General features: G+C 37.8%; 1 protein-coding gene across 4 annotated transcripts in view; it reads left to right on the top strand.

Annotated features, from left to right (window-relative positions):
• Nucleotides 1–19,057, top strand: part of POU2F1 (POU class 2 homeobox 1) — a 195,722-nt gene that overhangs the window by 157,263 nt on the left and 19,402 nt on the right. For all 4 annotated transcript variants that reach the window (XM_043450202.1, XM_043450207.1, XM_043450222.1 and 1 more), the window contains 4 exons: nt 5,610–5,751; nt 7,498–7,643; nt 8,108–8,287; nt 9,711–9,816. In XM_043450202.1, coding sequence (XP_043306137.1) covers nt 5,610–5,751; nt 7,498–7,643; nt 8,108–8,287; nt 9,711–9,816 — 574 coding nt within the window. The remainder of the gene's footprint in view (nt 1–5,609; nt 5,752–7,497; nt 7,644–8,107; nt 8,288–9,710; nt 9,817–19,057) is intronic.

Below are 19,057 nucleotides of genomic sequence, written 5' to 3'. Positions count from 1 at the left end.
GCTGACTTACTCTTTGATTAACGTGTCACAAATAAAGCAGGAAAAGAATTAAACTGAATGACATTTATGTAAAATGATGCAAGATCATTCAGTTCAGTTCAGTCACTCAGTCGTGTCCGAGTCTTTGTGACCCCATGAATCACAGCACGCAGGCCTGCCCGTCCACTAACTCCCACAGTCCACTCAAACCCATGTCCATTGAGTCGGTGATGCCATCCAGCCATCTCATCTTCTGTCCTCCCCTTCTCCTCCTGCCCAGCATCAGGGTCTTTTCCAATGAGTCAACTCTTCCCATCAGGTGGCCAAAGTATTGGAGTTTCAGCTTCAACATCAGTCCTTCCAATGAACACCCAAGACTGATCTCCTTTACGATGGACTGGTTGAATCTCCTTGCAGTCCAAGGGACTCCAAGAGTCTTCTCCAACACCACAGTTCAAAAGCACCAATTCTTCGGCCTTCTTTATAGTCCAACTCTCACATCCATACATGACCACTAGAAAAACCATAGCCTTGACTAGACTGACCTTTGTTGACAAAATGTCTCAGCTTTTTAACATGCTGTCTAGGTTGGTCATAACTTTGCTTCCAAGGAGTAAGCATCTGTTAATTTCATGGCTGCAGTCACCATCTGCAGTGATTTTGGAGCCCAGAAAAATAAAGTCAGCCACTGTTTCCCCATATATTTGCCGTGAAGTGATGGGAGCGGATGCCATGATCTTAGTTTTCTGAATGTTCAGCTTTAAGCCAACTTCTTCACTCTCCTCTTTCACTTTCATCAAGAGGCTCTTTAGTTCTTCTTCACTTTCTGCCATAAGGGTGGTGTCATCTGTGTATCTGAGGTTATTGATATTGCTCCCAGCAATCTTGATTCCAGGTTGTGCTTCCTCCAGCCCAGCGTTTCTCATGATGTACTCTGTTAAATAAGCAGGGTTACAATATACAGCCTTGACATACTCCTTTTCCTATTTGGAACCAGTCTGTTGTTCCATGTCCAGGTCTAACTGTGGCTTCCTGACCTGCATACAGGTTTCTCAAGACGCAGGTCAGGTTGTCTGGTATTCCCATCTCTTTCAGAATTTTCCACAGTTTATTGTGATCCACACAGTCAAAGGCTTTGGCATAGTCAATAAAGCAGAAAGAGATGTTTTCCTGGAACTCTCTTGCTTTTTCAATGATCCAGCAGATGTTGGCAATTTGATCTCTGGTTCCTCTGCCTTTTCTAAATCCAGCTTGAACATCTGGAAGTTCATGGTTCACGTATTGCTGAAGCCTGGCTTGGAGAATTTTGAGCATTACTTTACTAGCGTGTGAGATGAGTGCAATTGTGCAGTAGTTTGAGCACTCTTTGGCATTGCCTTTCTTTGGGATTGGAATGAAAACTGACCTTTTCCAGTCCTGTGGCCACTGCTGAGTTTTCCAAATTTGCTGGCATATTGAGTATAGCACTTTCACAGCATCATCTTTCAGGATTTGAAATAGCTCAACTGGAATTCCATCACCTCCACTAGCTTTGTTCATAGTGATGCTTCCTAAGGCCCACTTGACTTCATATCCCATGATGTCTGGCTCTAGGTGAGTGATCACACCATCATGATTATTTGGGTCATGAAGATCTTTTTTGTACAGTTCTTCTGTGTATTCTTGCCACCTCTTCTTAATATCTTCTGCTTCTGTTAGGGCCATACCATTTCTGTCCTTTATGGAGCCCATCTTTGCATGAAATGTTCCCTTGGTATCTCTAATTTTCTTGAAGAGATCCCTAGTCTTTCCCATTCTGTTGTTTTCCTCTATTTCTTTACATTGATCACTGAGGAAGGCTTCTTGTCTCTCCTTGCTGTTCTTTAGAACTCTGCATTCAAATGGGTATATCTTTCCTTTTCTCCTTTCCTTTTGGCTTCTCTTCTTTTCACAGCTATTTGTAAGGCCTCATCAGGCAACCATTTTGCCTTTTTGCATTTCTTTTTCTTCGGGGGATGGTCTTGATCCCTGTCTCCTGTACATTGTTACAAACCTCCATCCATAGTTCATCAGGCACTCTATCAGATCTAGTCCCTTAAATCTATTTCTCACTTCCAGTGTATAGTCAAAAGGGGTTTGATTTAGGTCATACCTCAATGGTCTAGTGATTTTCCCTACTTTCTTCAATTTAAGTCTGAATTTGGCAATAAGGAGTTCATGATCTGAGCCACAGTTAGCTCCTGGTCTTGTTTTTGCTGAATGTATAGAGCTTCTTCATCTTTGGCTGCAAAGAATATAATCAGTCTGATTTCGGTGTCGACCATCTGGTGATGTCCATGTGTAGAGTCTTCTGTTGTGTTGTTGGAATGCAAAAGTAGGAAGTCAAGAAACACATGGAGTAACAGGCAGATTTAACCTTGGAGTACAGAATGAAGCAGGGCAAAGGCCAATAGAGTTCTGCCAAGAGAATGCACTGGTCATAGCAAGATCATTAGGTGAAATAAAATTACTGAAGTATAGATTAGATTGGGTGTTTCAATAGAATCAGGAAAAGCCTGATGGTTTTTTCCCCAGAGAATATAATTACTGTTTAAAATCTAAGCCAGCACTAAAATATTATCCAAATTATTTCATGTTGAAAGTGTAGTAACATACCACCTACTCTGGTAGATGAAAAATCAAGGATGATATCCGTTTTGTTCCTTATATTTCTTTGGTAATTTATTTTTGCTCAAACATTATATATTGAGAACATAAAATGTTTTTTAATAGATATAAAAATTTTAGAGAAAATGCGTATTTGTGAAGAGTCTCAGTTATGAAGAAACAAACTATAATTCACAAAGATTTTAGTACTTTTGAACTATCTAAACCATCTGACTGGCTTTTAAAAAGAAAGCTAAGATAATATAGAACTAGGTTGACAGAAATAAACTAATAGGCTTAAATAAGTGTAAGGTTGGCATGTTTAGCAGTGCTGCAGCTCTAAAGCTCTCAGTGTAGCTTACTGTTCGTTTCCTAGGAGATTGTTGCCCAAGTGATAGGGCAAGGCTGTTAAGGCTTTTAAAAACCTTGAACTTTTATACCAAATAGTGGTTTGCCTTTCTGCGGCGTTTGACCCAACACATTGCCAGGGTTGTTTCTCTCTCTTTTTCTCTTTCCTTTTTTTTTTTTTAGTATTTGTGTATTTGGCTGCATGGGGTCTTAATTGTGGCATACGGGTCTTCATCGCCTCACGCAGGATCTTTCACATGGCATGTGGGCTCTCATTGTAATGCACGGGCTTCATTACTCCGCAGCATGTGGGATCTCGCTGCCCACATCCCCTGTACTGCAAGGCGGATTCTTAACCACTGCACTAGCAAGAAAGTCCCTCTCTCTTTTTTTGATAAAGGAGCTTCCCTGTGATCTGGTGTTCTGCTTATGGGTTTATCCTATTCTTTGGCACACCCCTTCCTTATTTTTCAAAATAACTTTGACTTAGCAGTGGCAACATTTCACAAACCTTGGCTGTGTGGATTAAGGCACACATTAGTGATGCAGAATGGGAAGATCAACATGTTTTATGTCAGATACTTCAATTGTAGTTTTTTAAAACATTGCTTTGTATCCAGTTTATACACATTCACTCAGAGGATAAGTTAGACTTTCGAGTTATTAGTTGAAACAAACAAATTACTGTTCTCTGAGTATATATACATGTTATTAGGTGTTTCAAACAGTATTTTCTAACTACATAATTTGTTATTAAAGGACTGCTGTAGATGTTATTACATAATTAGAAGGCATGCCATATTCTAACACCATCCCTCACATGTGATACATTCATTATTTCCTAATCTCAATCTTCATTCCTTTTCTTCTCTGCTTTAAAAAAAAAATCAAAGGATATTATTTAGTTCAGATTATGTATGAGTTAACTGTTGAAACATTTACTCTGTGAGGAGAACCCAAGGTGGTTGTGTGTTACAAAAGCACTAAACCAAGCTTATATCAAATTAGTGAAAATTAGTACATTAACCGAGGCATCTGTTGCTTTTTAGTCAACGAAATTATTTAAATGTGATGGTCTGCTTCTGTTCCGCTTCTATGAGATAGTATATTCGCAGCTGTCAATAAAACCTTTTATGATTTTGTATCTGTGCTGTCCAGTAGGATAACCACTATCCACATGTGCCTATTGAGTACTTGAAAGGTGGCTAGTGGTGCTAAGGAACTAAAATTGTAATTTATCTGCTTTGAATTAATTTAAAATATACATGCAGCTGGTAGCTATTCTATGGGAAAGATTAGAATATAGATCAGTTGGAGTTCAGGTATTCTCAAAGTCTCATTTTATCTTTATCCAACATTTCTCCTCTGTTAAGCTCTTTGTTACAATTTGCTCACCAGTAGGAAATGGAGTTTAAAAAGAAATATTCTTTCTTTTCACTGACTAACCCTTTATGTAAGTGCTAATAGACAATGTTCTATCCAAAAGGTAGTTTGTAGGGGAGATAAATCAAGGGAGTTAGATATTCCTAATTCAAAACGAGTGTTGCCAAGATAGTTGGGAGTTGGCTGTCTTAGTAGAATTAGCTATGTAGTATTTTGGACCAGAAGTGTTGCCTTTCTGTCTTGTCACTAAACTATTTGAAATGAGAGTGTGAATTATTTCTATTATTTAACTGGTGGCTCAGTAAAGAATCCGCCTGTGATGCAGGAGACCCAAGTTCGATCCCTGGGTCAGAAAGATCCCATGAGAAGGGAATGGCTAACCCACTCCAGTATTCTTGCCTGGAGAATCCAAAGGACAGAGGCTACAGTCCATGGGATCACAAAGAGTCAGACACAATTGAGCAACTAACACTTTGTATTACCTATATATATACAATAAGAGAGGTTTCAGCTGGAGGAAAAGCCCTCCATACATTTCAAAGGCTTATAGAGAAAGATATTTTTTGCAGTATATTCAAGGGATCATTGTTCTATTGCTATAAGGTTACCAAGTTTCCAGTGCCCATAAAGGTTTTGACTAAATGGGTCAAAACTCTCTACTGTGAATTTCTATAATGGTTACAGAAGTAGTCTTTTTAGAATACCTGGTTTTTGTAACAAACTTTGAAATCCAAACTAAGAGCACAAAGGAGATTTTTTTCTAACAGCTTCCAGAAATACTTTACAGGAAAAAAATTAAAGAACGAAGCATAATTTCTAAGATTTAAAGTGATTTATGTGAAGTTGGATTAGTTCAGAAATATCTAAGGTTATCCAGACAGTTACATCTGTTAACCCTGTAGGTGATACAGGTTAACTGGTTTTTAAAGATTACGTAGATCACTGTGGTTGCGTCAATGACTTGGTAGAATAGCAGCACTACCTTTTGAGAGTTGGCAGAAATACTTGATATTTCAATTATTAAGAACAGATTCAACGTGGAAGGAGCATGGGACGGTTTGGAATGTTTTCACCACTGAGGCCTGATTAACAAGAACCTTCACTGGCAGACTGTGCTCAGCGTAGGGATGGATGTCTTTGTGGAACCCAGTAAATGGAATGATTGTTGATTCTTTGTCTAGAACAGTTACTGGAGCAGCACCCTCGAGTAAAGACCATAAACATTACATGAATGTTCTCTCTCTCTCTTTTCCTATTCCCGTATTATTGTGCAGGGCGATGTTGGGCTTGCTATGGGTAAACTGTATGGAAATGACTTCAGCCAAACTACCATCTCTCGTTTTGAAGCCTTGAACCTCAGCTTTAAGAACATGTGCAAATTAAAGCCACTTTTGGAGAAGTGGCTAAATGATGCAGGTGGGTGAATATATTAAAAAATATATATATTTCCTTGTTGTTCATTGAAATTTTACAGGAGGGATTGTTGTATAAATGGGGATTATATTTCTTTTTACATTATTGATACTACAGAATCTTGAAGCTCACTAATCTTGGGAGGATCAACATAAATTATGACTGCATAAATTAGAGATCTAATTCATTTAAACAGTCTAGTAATTGCAAGGTTACATAATCAGCAATAGTTTTTAGCTTTGGAACATTTCTTGTATTTGAGCCCAGAATGAGAGATGGTTGAAGGAAGGTGAAGAGGATAAGAAGGCCTATGTATTTAAATAAACTTGAAAGACAAGTTTATTGGTTCTTCCTCCATGGATTTTTATAAGCTTGTTCCTGATAGTATTTCTGCTCTGTTATTAAAAGTGAGCACACACACTGGTATGTATATACAATGGACTATTACTCAACCATAAAAAAGAATGAAATATTACCATTTGCAACGACATGGATGGACCTAGAGAATATTATATTTAGTAAATGAGTCAAAGACAACTACTATATGATACCACTTATGTGTGGAATCCAAAAAATAATACAAATGAATCTGTATTCATTTAGAAACAGAATCACAGACATAGAAAAAAAACTTATAGTTAACCAAAAATGGGAGAAGGAGGGAGGGACACATTAGGAGTATGGGTTTAATAAATACAAAAAATACAAATTACTACTATACATAAAATAGATAAGCAACAAAGAGCTGCTGTATTGTACAGAGAATTATATTCAACATCTTGTAATACTCTATAGTGAAATACAATCTGAAAAAATGTATTTATAACTGAATCACTTTGCTATATACCTGAAACCAACAGAATATTGTAAATCAATTATACTTTAATTTTTTTAAAATGACCACCTTTTTATACGTTAAAAAAATTGAGCTGTTAGTTTTAACTTACATGCTTCGTGCTGCGGTTTCCCTTTGGAAATTTTGAATTTTGAGTCATAGAATCATAGAGATCCCCTAGACTGTGGTTCTCATTGTAGATGTGAACAAAATTCAGGTGTTTGGCAAAGACAAACCTGTTACTCCCAGCTTTGAACAGTCTGATTTCGTTGTTCTACATACGGCCTCAGCATCTGTAATCTTACTGAGTTCCACAGGTGAGAACCACTGGTCTGTTCCCTTCGTAGAACATAGAGTGGAAAGAAACTCAGAGATGTCTCTGACATGCTCAGGGTCATTAAACTATTAAATGACTGAATCTTGTTTAAATTTCAAATGGTTTAAAAGTGTTTCATTGTTTGGTTTGAGGGGAAGGAGAAGGAATACCAGTGAAATAAAATGAGAGGTCATTTGCAAGATAAACATTTGACAGTCAATAATTTCCAAGTTTTCTTCCTTTCATCCCTAGAGTTAATAAATAAAAGAGCAAGCAAAACCAAAACAGAAGAGCAGAGCTGTCTCATAAAAGCAGAAGAGGTAGAGCTTAGAGTATAGAGAGGAGTAGTAGACTGCTTTGTCAGAAACAAATCAAAGAATAGCAGTGACAATATAATGAACCATCCTGAGACAGAGAATGCCAATAAGAGCAGTGGAAAGATCCATGGTAGTGAGCATATTTTAATGTAAGTTATAATAACCTTCCATACTTGCTTTAAGCCTAAAATATTTTGGTTGGTTGTTGTTGTTAATATGTATATTATGTGCATGAATCATGCTCAGCTAATTTGATTTACATGTTTTCTTCCTTCTTACAGAGAACCTCTCATCTGATTCAGCTCTCTCCAGCCCAAGTGCCCTGAATTCTCCAGGGATGGGAATTGAGGGCTTGAACCGTAGGAGGAAGAAACGCACCAGCATAGAGACCAACATTCGTGTGGCCTTAGAGAAGAGTTTCTTGGAGGTTAGTGAGGATTTTACTTTTCATGAACATGGGATTATCTGTGTAATACTAATGTTATGTACAGGGAAAACGCAAGTAGTTTGGTTTGGCTAAATTCTACTGTTTGGAACCAGAACTCTTACCTTCCTCACATTGTCCAAATGAGATTATGTGTGTGAAGCACTGGAAAAATTCTTAAATTCCCACTAATAAATAAAGCATTAATTTCATTCATGATTAATTGCCCTTACAAATATACATATATATATTCAAGAATAATATTCTAAGTTAATATGACTGCATTTAATAAATGTATGTTTATTAGAATATAGAAGTTTTTTGTTAGAAGTGGAGTCATATGGCCCTGTATAGCCCAACTTCACTCTCTTGTTTCTCTTCCCGTTTGCTTATTCGTTTAATGACATGGTTATGCCTGTAGTTCAGAAAGTTTTTCCAACAGATGAGTTTATTATTTTCCCCTTCAGAATCAAAAGCCTACCTCGGAAGAAATCACCATGATTGCTGATCAACTTAACATGGAAAAGGAGGTAATACGTGTTTGGTTTTGTAACCGCCGCCAGAAGGAAAAAAGAATCAACCCACCTAGCAGTGGTGGGACCAGCAGCTCGCCTATCAAAGCAGTTTTCCCCAGCCCAGCCTCACTGGTAAGGATGGGATGCAAGGGCGCATGCTCAAGGGCCAGTGTTTACATTATGAATGACATATCAAATGAATTTATATCATTATAGGAATCTATTTTATATATTCATGTTGAATAAAGGTATATAAATTTATATTTTAAATGTTACCAAAGTAATGAAATCTCTTGTTGTTAACCCAAGAACTTAACTGATCTTTCTTTTTTAAACAGTTTTAATCCTTTCCTATTTCATTGCAGTTCCATTATTCTCTTCTCTGCTATAGTTTATTAGGTTACTCTATAACTGGGAGTCAGTTTGCAGCTAATTTCAGTTATGTAAAAAATAGTTGCTCTTTATTCTTTTTGGGTTCTAAAGGCTCTATTTATTAAACTTTTACTTACATGGTTAAGTGACAATAAATTCCCAGATAACCTTTCACTCTGAGTTTGTATTGATGTGGACCTTTTGTTTGTAACCTTATTGAATCCTCTGCTGTTAGCGTTAAAATAGTATTCCTAGACTGAAGGGACGTATAGTTGTCATGTGTCTCGCTTGATCTTTAGGATAATTGTGAATGTGATGCCATGTTTCCAACCAGGATTCCAAAGATGGGGTCTTGTTGAGTTTGCGTTTCTGATACTTTCTTGTTAATTTATTTCTAATTTAATATTACTCCATGCCAAGGAGACTTTTCAAACTAAAGTCATCGTTAATAGTACTTCCTAGTTTGTTAAGTGAAAGCTTTGATTGTTAACTGGTAAGACTTTAATCATAAAGTTCATGAGATAGTAATTATGAAAATGATAGTATTAGGTAGTTTTGTTTTATGTACATGACTTTTGTATTTTGGATTTATTTGTACTAGAAGGAGGAAGGAAGGAGGGATAGAAGGAATGCAGTATTTCCTACTTTAGTGTATCAATATGTACGTTAGTTCAAAAAAAGAAACTGTCCATTTTTAAAAATTTGTTTTATATTCTTTCCATAATGAGATTTCATTAAAAACAAAATCAAGACAGTCTTGCCCCCACATAGCTGAAAATAGAAGTAATAAACAAGAACTCCAAATTCTATGATCCCCTTGAAGAGTTTTCTTGTTTAGATCACTTATAATGGTGTAGTATTTTTTAATGATTTAGAGTATTATTCAACGTAACTGAAATATGGGAATTTTTAAATGAATTTCTTATTAAAACTTGGACAAAGCCATTTGTAACATTAGTGAAAAACCATCTACTGAAAGCAGCCTTTCCACATAAGTCAGTTTTCTCAATTCCAAGACCAGAGAGTAATTAACAAAATCATTTCTTTTTGGACACTTTAATTTTATTCTGTTGTATCTGGAATTTTAGAAATGTTTATAGGAAAAATAAATCTATAGTATGGACTTAGATTTTTAAATTTTGGTTTTTAAATGCTTTTGCATGTTTTCACTTGCGACCTCTAGGTGGCAACCACACCCAGCCTTGTGACAAGCAGCGCAGCAACTACCCTCACGGTCAATCCAGTCCTCCCTTTAACCAGCGCTGCGGTGACTAACCTCTCTGTTACAGGTAAGCGGCAGCCAGGTGTGCGGCTGTGAGGCAAACAGGAGGCCCGCGCTAAGTTTCTGTGAGAATCTGCCATTAGATTGTAAACTAAGGTTTTAACTAAAAATATATATTGCTTTTTTAAAAGAAAAGCTATATGTGAAAACCTGAACTCTTAAAAAAGTATCAGGCATAATACATTTTTCCAGAAAGAATGCTTTCACATAAAGATTTTATCTTTTTTTCTTTCCCACATTAGTTTGTCTTTTACATTGCTCCTCAGCATTACTTTTTTTTCTTTTTTTTCGGCTATGCCATGCAGCAGGATCTTAGTTCCCCATCTAGGGATTGAACCTGCAGTGGAAGCACCAAGTCTTAACCACTGGGCCACCAGGGAAGGCCCAGAGTTACTTTTTTTCCAACTAACTTCTCCTCCCCTTAAAAATGTGTAATAGGTTCATCTTTTTGCATTCAGGAAAACATCCAAATTCAACATGAATTCGTAAACTGTTTACAGTCTGGACCTTATCTTCCACTCATCTTTTCTCCATCCTATCCTCAAAACACAGGAAGGATCCTCCATACCTTTGTAAACATCCCACACTGTAAAATGTCCATCCTAGCCTTCACTTCTTTCTGTTAGTGATGAAACTACTCCAGCTTAGATATCAGTTCTTCTTGGATGTATACTGCTTAGCTACTCCAGGAAATTATTTCCACCTGCCTATATTATAAACAATTTTTATACTTCTTTCTTTTCCAATAGACTTTGTACATCTCAAAAGATGTGACTATCATTTTTGAAATGTCAGTGCCTAGCTTAGTGTTTGACACATTCATGGTAAAAATGAATAAATATTTTCTGTGAAATGGCACATTTTCCAGATATATCTAAAATAAATTAGTATTGTCATCAGAAGCTTCTTAGTGATACATATTGCAGAAGACGTTTTCTAGTTATTCACCAGGTTGATTTATATGCTAGTAAATCATTGGATAGATTTATGATCTTTCATAATCAAGCTTAAATTTAACCTGGAGTTGGGAAATTTGATTTTTTTCCACTCATATTTTAAGTGACTTAACCATGATGTAAAAATTGGATTAAATGGTTTTATGTAGTTATTAAATTTCTAAGTTAGAAAATTTCATAATATTGTTTATTCAAAGCAGTACCTTTGATAACTTTTGGGCCTTTGACCTCTTTGAAAATTCGGTGAAAGCTATAAACTTTTCCTCTCACAAAATAAACATACTCAGTTTTTAGTAAAATACAAGGTTTATAAATGACAAACCTCATCAGCTCTCACCTTACCAAGGCTTGCCATTTCTGGATGTCTTAGAGGTAAATTAAAAACTTGTGTTCCAGAGTGTATCGTATTCAGCACCTTAGCTTAATATGCAAACCGTTGGTGATCGGTTGCTATTGTGTTGGTCACCAGGAACATGAAATTCCTGCCTCTGCGGCAGTTACTGTCTACCCTAACTGCATTAACTGGTAAATTGTGTACTTTACCTTCCAAACAAATTACAAGTCATATTACATTAGGTTTAAAGATACACTTCTATTGAAAAAAAAAAATCATAATAGTTCAGACATTAAGAACAAGTAGCTTTGCAGATTTCATAAAATGGCACATTAAATGGCATTTCTTAAATGGCACAAATCTGAAGCAAAAGGTAATTTTAAGAAGATATACATACTCGAAACTAGCTGGAAATTAAAAAAAAAATTTTTTGGTGATCTTAACTGACTAATCAAATTCTCTTAAACTCAATTACTTGGCCCATTTATGTACATTTAATTATGACAGTCTTCTGAAATGTTAGTAACTGTTGGAATGAAATTTTTCTTTAATCATTAAAATTTTTAACATGGGAAATTCAAATAGGAAAGACAAAGTCATCATGAGTACTGTTTTTATATCTTTTTTTATGTGTACATAGATGTACAATTCTAATAGTATTTACAGTGTATCCTGCTTTTTTTTTTAACTTAATATCTTTTAACATCTTCCTCTGTTACTCTAGTCTTTACTTTTCTAGTTTTGATTTGCCTTAATATCAAATGATCGTACTGTAATTTCATAAACATTTCTATATGCTGACATCATGGTTAAGTTCTATAGAAGGTAGCCAACTTTTCCAGTTTGAGCCCTGCAAATATTAAATCCCAGGAAACTTCTCAAGTCTGTAAGCCACATAACTAGCCTTGCTTGTTCACTATTGTATTTGTCATGTCCAGCACACCACCTAGAATGTAAGATGCCCAGTAATTATTAAATGAATGAAGTTTTCACTATTATGAATACTATAATGAACACTTTTGTGCATACAGCTTTTTCTTTAATTTTTTTAACATCATTTCAGATGTATAGAAAAGTTATAAGAATAGTTTAAAGAAATCCCAAATCTCTTCCTTACATTTTCCAAATATTAAAATTTTACTGTATTTGCTTCCTCTCTTCCTTTTCCCCTTTCTGTGTGTTTCTCTTCCTGTGTTTGTGTATGTGGTTTTTTTTCTGAACTGTTTTTAAGAGCAAATTACAGATATGCCCCCTGTACCCCTAATACTTTACTATATATTTTTTAATAAGCAAGAAATTCTATATATAACCAGAGTAGTTACAAAACATCAGGTTATTAACATTGACTCAATTACTATTATCTAGTAAATAGCTCCCATTCAGATTTTGCCAGTTGGAGCAGTAATGTTCCTTACAGCAAAAGAGAATCTGAGGTCATGTATCACACTCGGTTGTTGTGTCTCTTTAGTTTCATTTGGTTTGGGACAATTTGAATCTTTGTGTTTTGTGGCATTGATATTTTTGAAGAGTATAGTTAGTTATTTTGTAGAATGTCCCTTAATTTGGGTTTACCTGATGTTTTGTCATGGTTAGATTCAGATTATGTACTTTGGGCAGGAATCCCACAGAAGTAATGTTGAGTCCCTCTTTGTGCATTATGTGGAGACGCGTGCTGTTGATTAGTCCCAGTGTTATTAACTTTGGTAATTTCATTAAGGTGGTATCTGCCAGATTTTTTCATTGTATAGTTATTGTATATTGTTAATGTAATAACATTGTATAGTTATTTTACTCTTTACAGTTAGTATCTTATGAGGAGTTTGAGACTGCAAAAATCCTGTTCCTCAGATGTTTATACACTAGTGTCTATTGATTTTTGCCTGAATCTATGTTATTCTGACTCTCATATAGTTTCATCATTTCTTTTAAATTTATTAGTTGGCTTTCAACTCTAAGGATGAACTTTTCCTTTTCCTCTATGTATCTATCTGTATCAGTGTGGACTCAGAAATTCTTTCTGCATTCAATAGGTTACAATCCTACTATCACTTTTTATTTATTATTCAGATTTTCCAGATTTAGCCAAAGGGAACTACTTCAGAGTGGCTTCTGTGCCCTTTTGACATGTCCCTAGCATTCTTTGAGTACTTCCTGATTTTTTTGGCACACATGATGTTCAGCCTCATCTTAAAGTTTCTCTGCCTCTTGCCTAGAATCAGCCTCCTTAAAACCTCCAAATTCATACTGATATCTCCAGTTCCAATCCAATACCCTCTAGTTCATTGTTTTCTATCCTAATCTCTTTCCATATTTTAACTCAGTGACAGTAACCTGGCTCCCATTATCAACAGTTACAACTTACTTAATTGCACAATCCTATAGTGAAAAGAAAGGGATTTCAAAATTGCTAACCCATGCCTCTGAAAAGACCGACTAATTCAGTTCAGTTTAGAGTTCTTGTCTTAAGCCTAAAGACATGATGTCCAAATACTGTGTTCAAAAGTTATCTGGGTTAGTTCTTATATGCCCTTCAGTATATTTACGTTATTCATTTGAAATTCCATTTAATTTATTTTTTGTTCATATAAATTAGTGTTTATCCTTCCATCCTTGTGATTTTTTTTAAAGAATATGAGATATTAACAGTTTTATAAGTCAAGACTATACAAAAAGTTCTCCTTAGAAAAATGTCATTCCTTTCTATCATAATTCTCTGTATCCTTTCTATCCCATTCCCACTTGTGCCATTCCTGCGTACTTAGGTGACCTTTTTTAGCTTAACAGATATTCTGAAAATCACTCCACATTAGTTCATGGAAATCTTCATTATTTTGTTTCATTGTGGCAGAGTACTCCATTATGTGGATATGCTACATTTTAACTCCTTTCCTGTTGTATGGACATTGAATTTGTTTCCAGTATTTTTAAATTATTGACCATGCTGCAGGAGTAACCATGTGGATAAGTATTTTTGTACTGTTGGAAATGTGTCTTGAGGGTAAATTTCAAACTGTAGAATTGCTGAGTCAAAAGGTAACTATGTAGTTTTCTTGGATACTATCAAATTGCCTTCCAAAAGGAGTGTACTTATTTTCAGTCCCACTAATAATACATGAGAGGGCCAGCTTCCCCATAGCCTATGCACTCTTTAATTTTTGCCAGTCTGATATGTGAGAAGTTATATCTCAGTGTACTTTGCTTTTTTATTTTTGGCTGTGCTGGGTCTTCGTTGCAGCACATGGCTTTCTCTGGTTGTGGTGCACGGACTTCTCCTTGCAGCGGGGCACGGGCTCTGGAACACGTGGGCTCAGCAGCTGCAGTTCATGGGTGCTGTATTGCGCAGGCTCAGTAGTTGTGGTAGAAGGACGTGGCTGCCCCTGTGGCCTGTGGAATCTTCTGGACCAGGGATGGAACCCACATCCACCACAGTGGCAGGTGGATTCTTAACCTCTGACCACCAGGGAGGTTCTCTCAGTGTACTTTAAAATTTCAGTCTTCTGATCATGTAAAGTTGAACATCATTTCATATACTTAAGAGTCATTTTTCATCTTTTATAACAGTGAAATAGGTTTTGTTTCACATCAATTGATCAGTATTGCACAGACTAGAAATTCCAGCTGAGGGAAGTGGTAAGAGCAGACATTGTTGTCATTTTTACAACCATTAGTTTTATGTTGGTGCATAACAATTGCTAAAACTTAGTGGCCTAAATCAATACTCATTTATTATCCCACGTATAGGTTGGAAGTTTAGGCATAGATTAGAGCTAAGTCCACTGCTCAGGGATTTACCAGGCTGAAGTTAAGATGTTGGCTGGGGCTGTGACCTCGTATGACGACCAAGATCTTCTAAGTTCGTTAGTTTTCAGAATTCTATCCATATGGTTATAGAACTGAAGTCCCCCCCCCCCCCTTTTTTTTCTTTTTGGCTGGCTGTGAGCTAGATCACTCAAATCCCACAGGCTAACCCCAAGTCCTAGCTCCATGACCTTAAACAGCTTCTTCAAAAGCAACATGAAAATCTCTATCCAGTCAGCTGCTACAGAGAATCTTATAAATATAAGGTAATCAGTCCTCTCATCTTTGTCATATGATATAATCCAGTTAAAGGAGTAGTTATTGCATCCCCCATCATATTCACAGATCTACCTGTTCTTAAGAGATGGGGATTATACATCAGGATTTCTATGTTTTCTTTTAAAGAGTTTTTGAGTTGGTTTTGGCAGGCAGATAGATTACTACAGGTTAGCTTGACCCTTTCAAGATTTATTTTTTAAGCTTTACTAGATTGGCCCTAAAGTAGCCTTCACTAGTTTCAGGTGTGACCCTTCTGGGGTCTCTAATGAATGCCCAACTCAACAGCGTCTCCTCTCTGTGTAGTTAGATACGGAGTATCTCCTTGTCCTGCATGAATTCCAAGGATCATTCGGAGTACATCCTCCCTGCTTGGACTCATGGTGTTTCCCTGTGCATGTGTAATTTAGTATTCAACTATAGATTCTAGGAAACCCCGCTGTACATTTCTAGAGAGATTTCTCTGGTTTCTTCCTTCCCACTACCCTCTCCTGCAGACTCCAGCCATTTTGGCGTTCAGCCGTAGTTTTCATCTCCTTGAGTCAGTGAAATCGCTGTGCTCTACTTAGTTTCCTCCCCTGGCACAGAGGTTTGAAAAGCACTTCCAGGGACTTCCGTGGTGGCGCAGTGGTTAGGAACCCACCTGCCGGTGCAGAGCAACTGCTGAGCCTGCGTTCTGCAGCGCCTAAAACCCTTGTGCCTTCAGCCCGCGCTCCACAGCAGGGGAGGCCGCCACAGCGAGGAGCCCGCGCTCCTCAGCAGGGGAGGCCGCCACAGCGAGGGGCCCGCGCTCCTCAGCAGGCGAGGCCGCCACAGCGAGGGGCCCGCGCTCCACAGCAGACGAGGCCGCCACAGCGAGGAGCCCGCGCTCCACAGCAGGCGAGCCCGCGCTCCACAGCAGGCGAGGCCGCCACAGCGAGGGGCCCGCGCTCCACAGCAGACGAGGCCGCCACAGCGAGGAGCCCGCGCTCCTCAGCAGACGAGGCCCACAGCGAGGAGCCCGCGCTCCACAGCAGGCGAGCCCGCGCTCCACAGCAGGCGAGGCCGCCACAGCGAGGGGCCCGCGCTCCACAGCAGGCGAGGCCGCCACAGCGAGGAGCCCGCGCTCCTCAGCAGACGAGGCCCACAGCGAGGAGGAGCCCGCGCTCCTCAGCAGGCGAGCCCGCGCTCCATAGCAGGCGAGGCCGCCACAGCGAGGGGCCCGCGCTCCACTGCAGGCGAGGCCGCCACAGCGAGGGGCCCGCGCTCCACAGCGAAGGGCAGCCCCGCTCACCGCAGCTGGAGAACACTCGTGCAGAGCGGTAAAGACCCAGTGCCGCCCAAAAGAAGCAAACAGAGGTGCTTCCAAATACAGGGCCCACGTCATTTGTTTCTCTTTCTTCAGGGATCACAACACTGTGCTGCTTATCTTCTCATACTTAAAACAGTTTCTCATGTTCCTCTATTCTTATTATGGTATAAGGGTAAGTTTGCTATCCTTACTCTTACTGTCAAAAGCAAAACATTAAATTAGCAATCAGAATTTATAACTCTGACAAAGTCTAAGGTGAGCCCCCACCGTGGTGTCTGTCTCATAGTGTTCATGCTTTTTTGACTCTGTCTTGTTAGCAGACTTACTCTAGAGACCCACCTCACCAGTCAGGTAACTGGGGGTGACCTCTAACATTGAGGTTGACCTTTATGCTACAGCCAGAAAGAACTGGCATTTAGTCTAGAGCAGCAAGCAAATTGTGCCAAATGATTTTTTCCAACAATCCAGGTGAGCTTGGCAACATACTCTTCCCCAGTTATGCCAACAAAATGGAACAGTTTGGCTGGTACCTTTATTGTGGCCTTGCGGAGGACCATCTAGGCTGTGCTTGCACACCTGACCCACAGAAACTATAAGATAGTAAATGTATGTTGTTTTATGTTGCTAAGTTTGTAGTACTTTGTTAAATAGCAATAGAAAGTGAGTATGATAATATTGGAACGGTTTAGTCGCTCAGTCTTGTCTGGCTCTTTGCAACCCTATGGACTGTAGCCCACCAGGCACCTGTGTCCATGGGATTTCCCAGGTAAAAATACTGGAATGGGTTGCCATTTCCTTTTCCAAAGGATCTTCTCGACCCAGGGATCGAACCCACCTCTACTGCATTGCAGGTGGATTCTTTACAACTGAGCCAGCAGGGAAGCCCACAATAGTATTAAATTTGCATAAATATTGTTCAAAGCCATCCCATGATAGGGTAAAAAAAAAATGTAATCTTCTGGCACTTAAACCCTGCTCCTTGAAAGAGAAGATTACAAGAGTCGGATGTCAAATGGATTTTGTTTTCTTCCTCTTGTCAGCTCAAAATCATGTCCTGTTTTAGTTTTACTCCTGTTTCGACCATAACTTTCTTATTATAGCCTCTTTTGCTCTGACATTTCTATATTGTGTTTCTTTTTTTCTGTTGACAAAAGTAGCATATTCTTTCACTCATATTATTTATGAAAGTCATTCAATATCTTATAGTTTATCTAATGCACTCTACTTTCTTTCTAAAGATTTTCTCCTTGGGGTCCTCATGATTGGTTAATTTAACTTCTTTTCATTGTGTTCCTGAGTTAAATTCAATATTTCTGGTAAACTTTTCTAAAATAGAAAATGAATGATCATGACTGTTCTGCTCCAGAAAGATACCTATTCTTATGTGTCTTTAAGAACTTGTAAAAATTCCGCAGCCCTTAATAATCTCAACTAAACATGCTCTGCCTCAAATTCTTATTCCAAAATAATGTTTCATAGTAAACCATATGCAACCCCATAGCTATTATCAGTCTCTCCCTGTTCACTCCTCCAGTATCCATGGCAATGACTAGTCTACTCTGTCTCTATGGATTTGCCTGTCTCAGACAAATATAAATGGAGTCATATAATATGACCTTCTATTTCCAAGGTTTATCCATGTTGCAGAGTAATGTTGGAACTTCATTCCTTTTAATGATTGAGTGGTATTTCATTGTGTGGATATACCATATTCTGTTTATTATACGAGTAGATGGACATTTGAGTTACATACAGTTTGGGGCCATTTTCAATACTGTTGATATGAGTATGCATTTACAAGTTTTAATGTGGTTGTATGTTTTCATTTCTCTAGGGTAGATATTTAGGAGTTGAACTGCTGCATTATGCAGCATATCAGAATATTATAAACAACTTATGCCCCCCAAAATTAGGTGACTTAGATGAAATGAACAAATCTTGAGGAAGACACGAATTACCAAAACTGACTCAGCAAGAAATAGAAAACCTTTAAAACACCTAAAACAAGTAAATGAACCAAAAAGAAGTGCCTAAACTCAGATGGCTGTAACAGTGAATTCTATCAGATATTTTAGGAAAAAGTAAGAGTTAATCTTTAGCAGTCTCCTCCAGAAGATAGAGGAGGAACAACTCATTGAAGGAAGCTGATATTACCTTGATGTTAAAGCCAAACAAAGATACCATAAGAAAAAGATTACAAACCCATATCACTAGTGAAAATGTACACAGAAGTCCTCAACAAAATCTTAACAAGTCATAAGCAACATATAAAAAAGATTATACATGACCAAGGAGTTATCCCAGGAATAAAAAGTTGGCTTAATAATTGAACATAAATTAATGTAATACACCATAGTAATAGAAGACCAAATTCTCATGATCATCTTACTAGATACAGAAAAAGCATTTGACAAAATCCAACACCCATTCATGGTTAAAAAAACCTGGAATAGAAGAAGGCTTCCTAACCTGATAAAGAGCATCAACTGAAAAACCTACAGCTAACAGCATCTTAAATGGGAAGGACTGAATGTTTTCCCCCCTAACATTGGGAACAAAGGAAGAATGTTTGTTCTAACAGATTTCTAATTGG

This window comes from Cervus canadensis, chromosome 2, assembly GCF_019320065.1.
Source record: "Cervus canadensis isolate Bull #8, Minnesota chromosome 2, ASM1932006v1, whole genome shotgun sequence".
NCBI lineage: Eukaryota > Metazoa > Chordata > Mammalia > Artiodactyla > Cervidae > Cervus > Cervus canadensis.
This window is presented reverse-complemented; position numbering and strand designations above follow the sequence as displayed.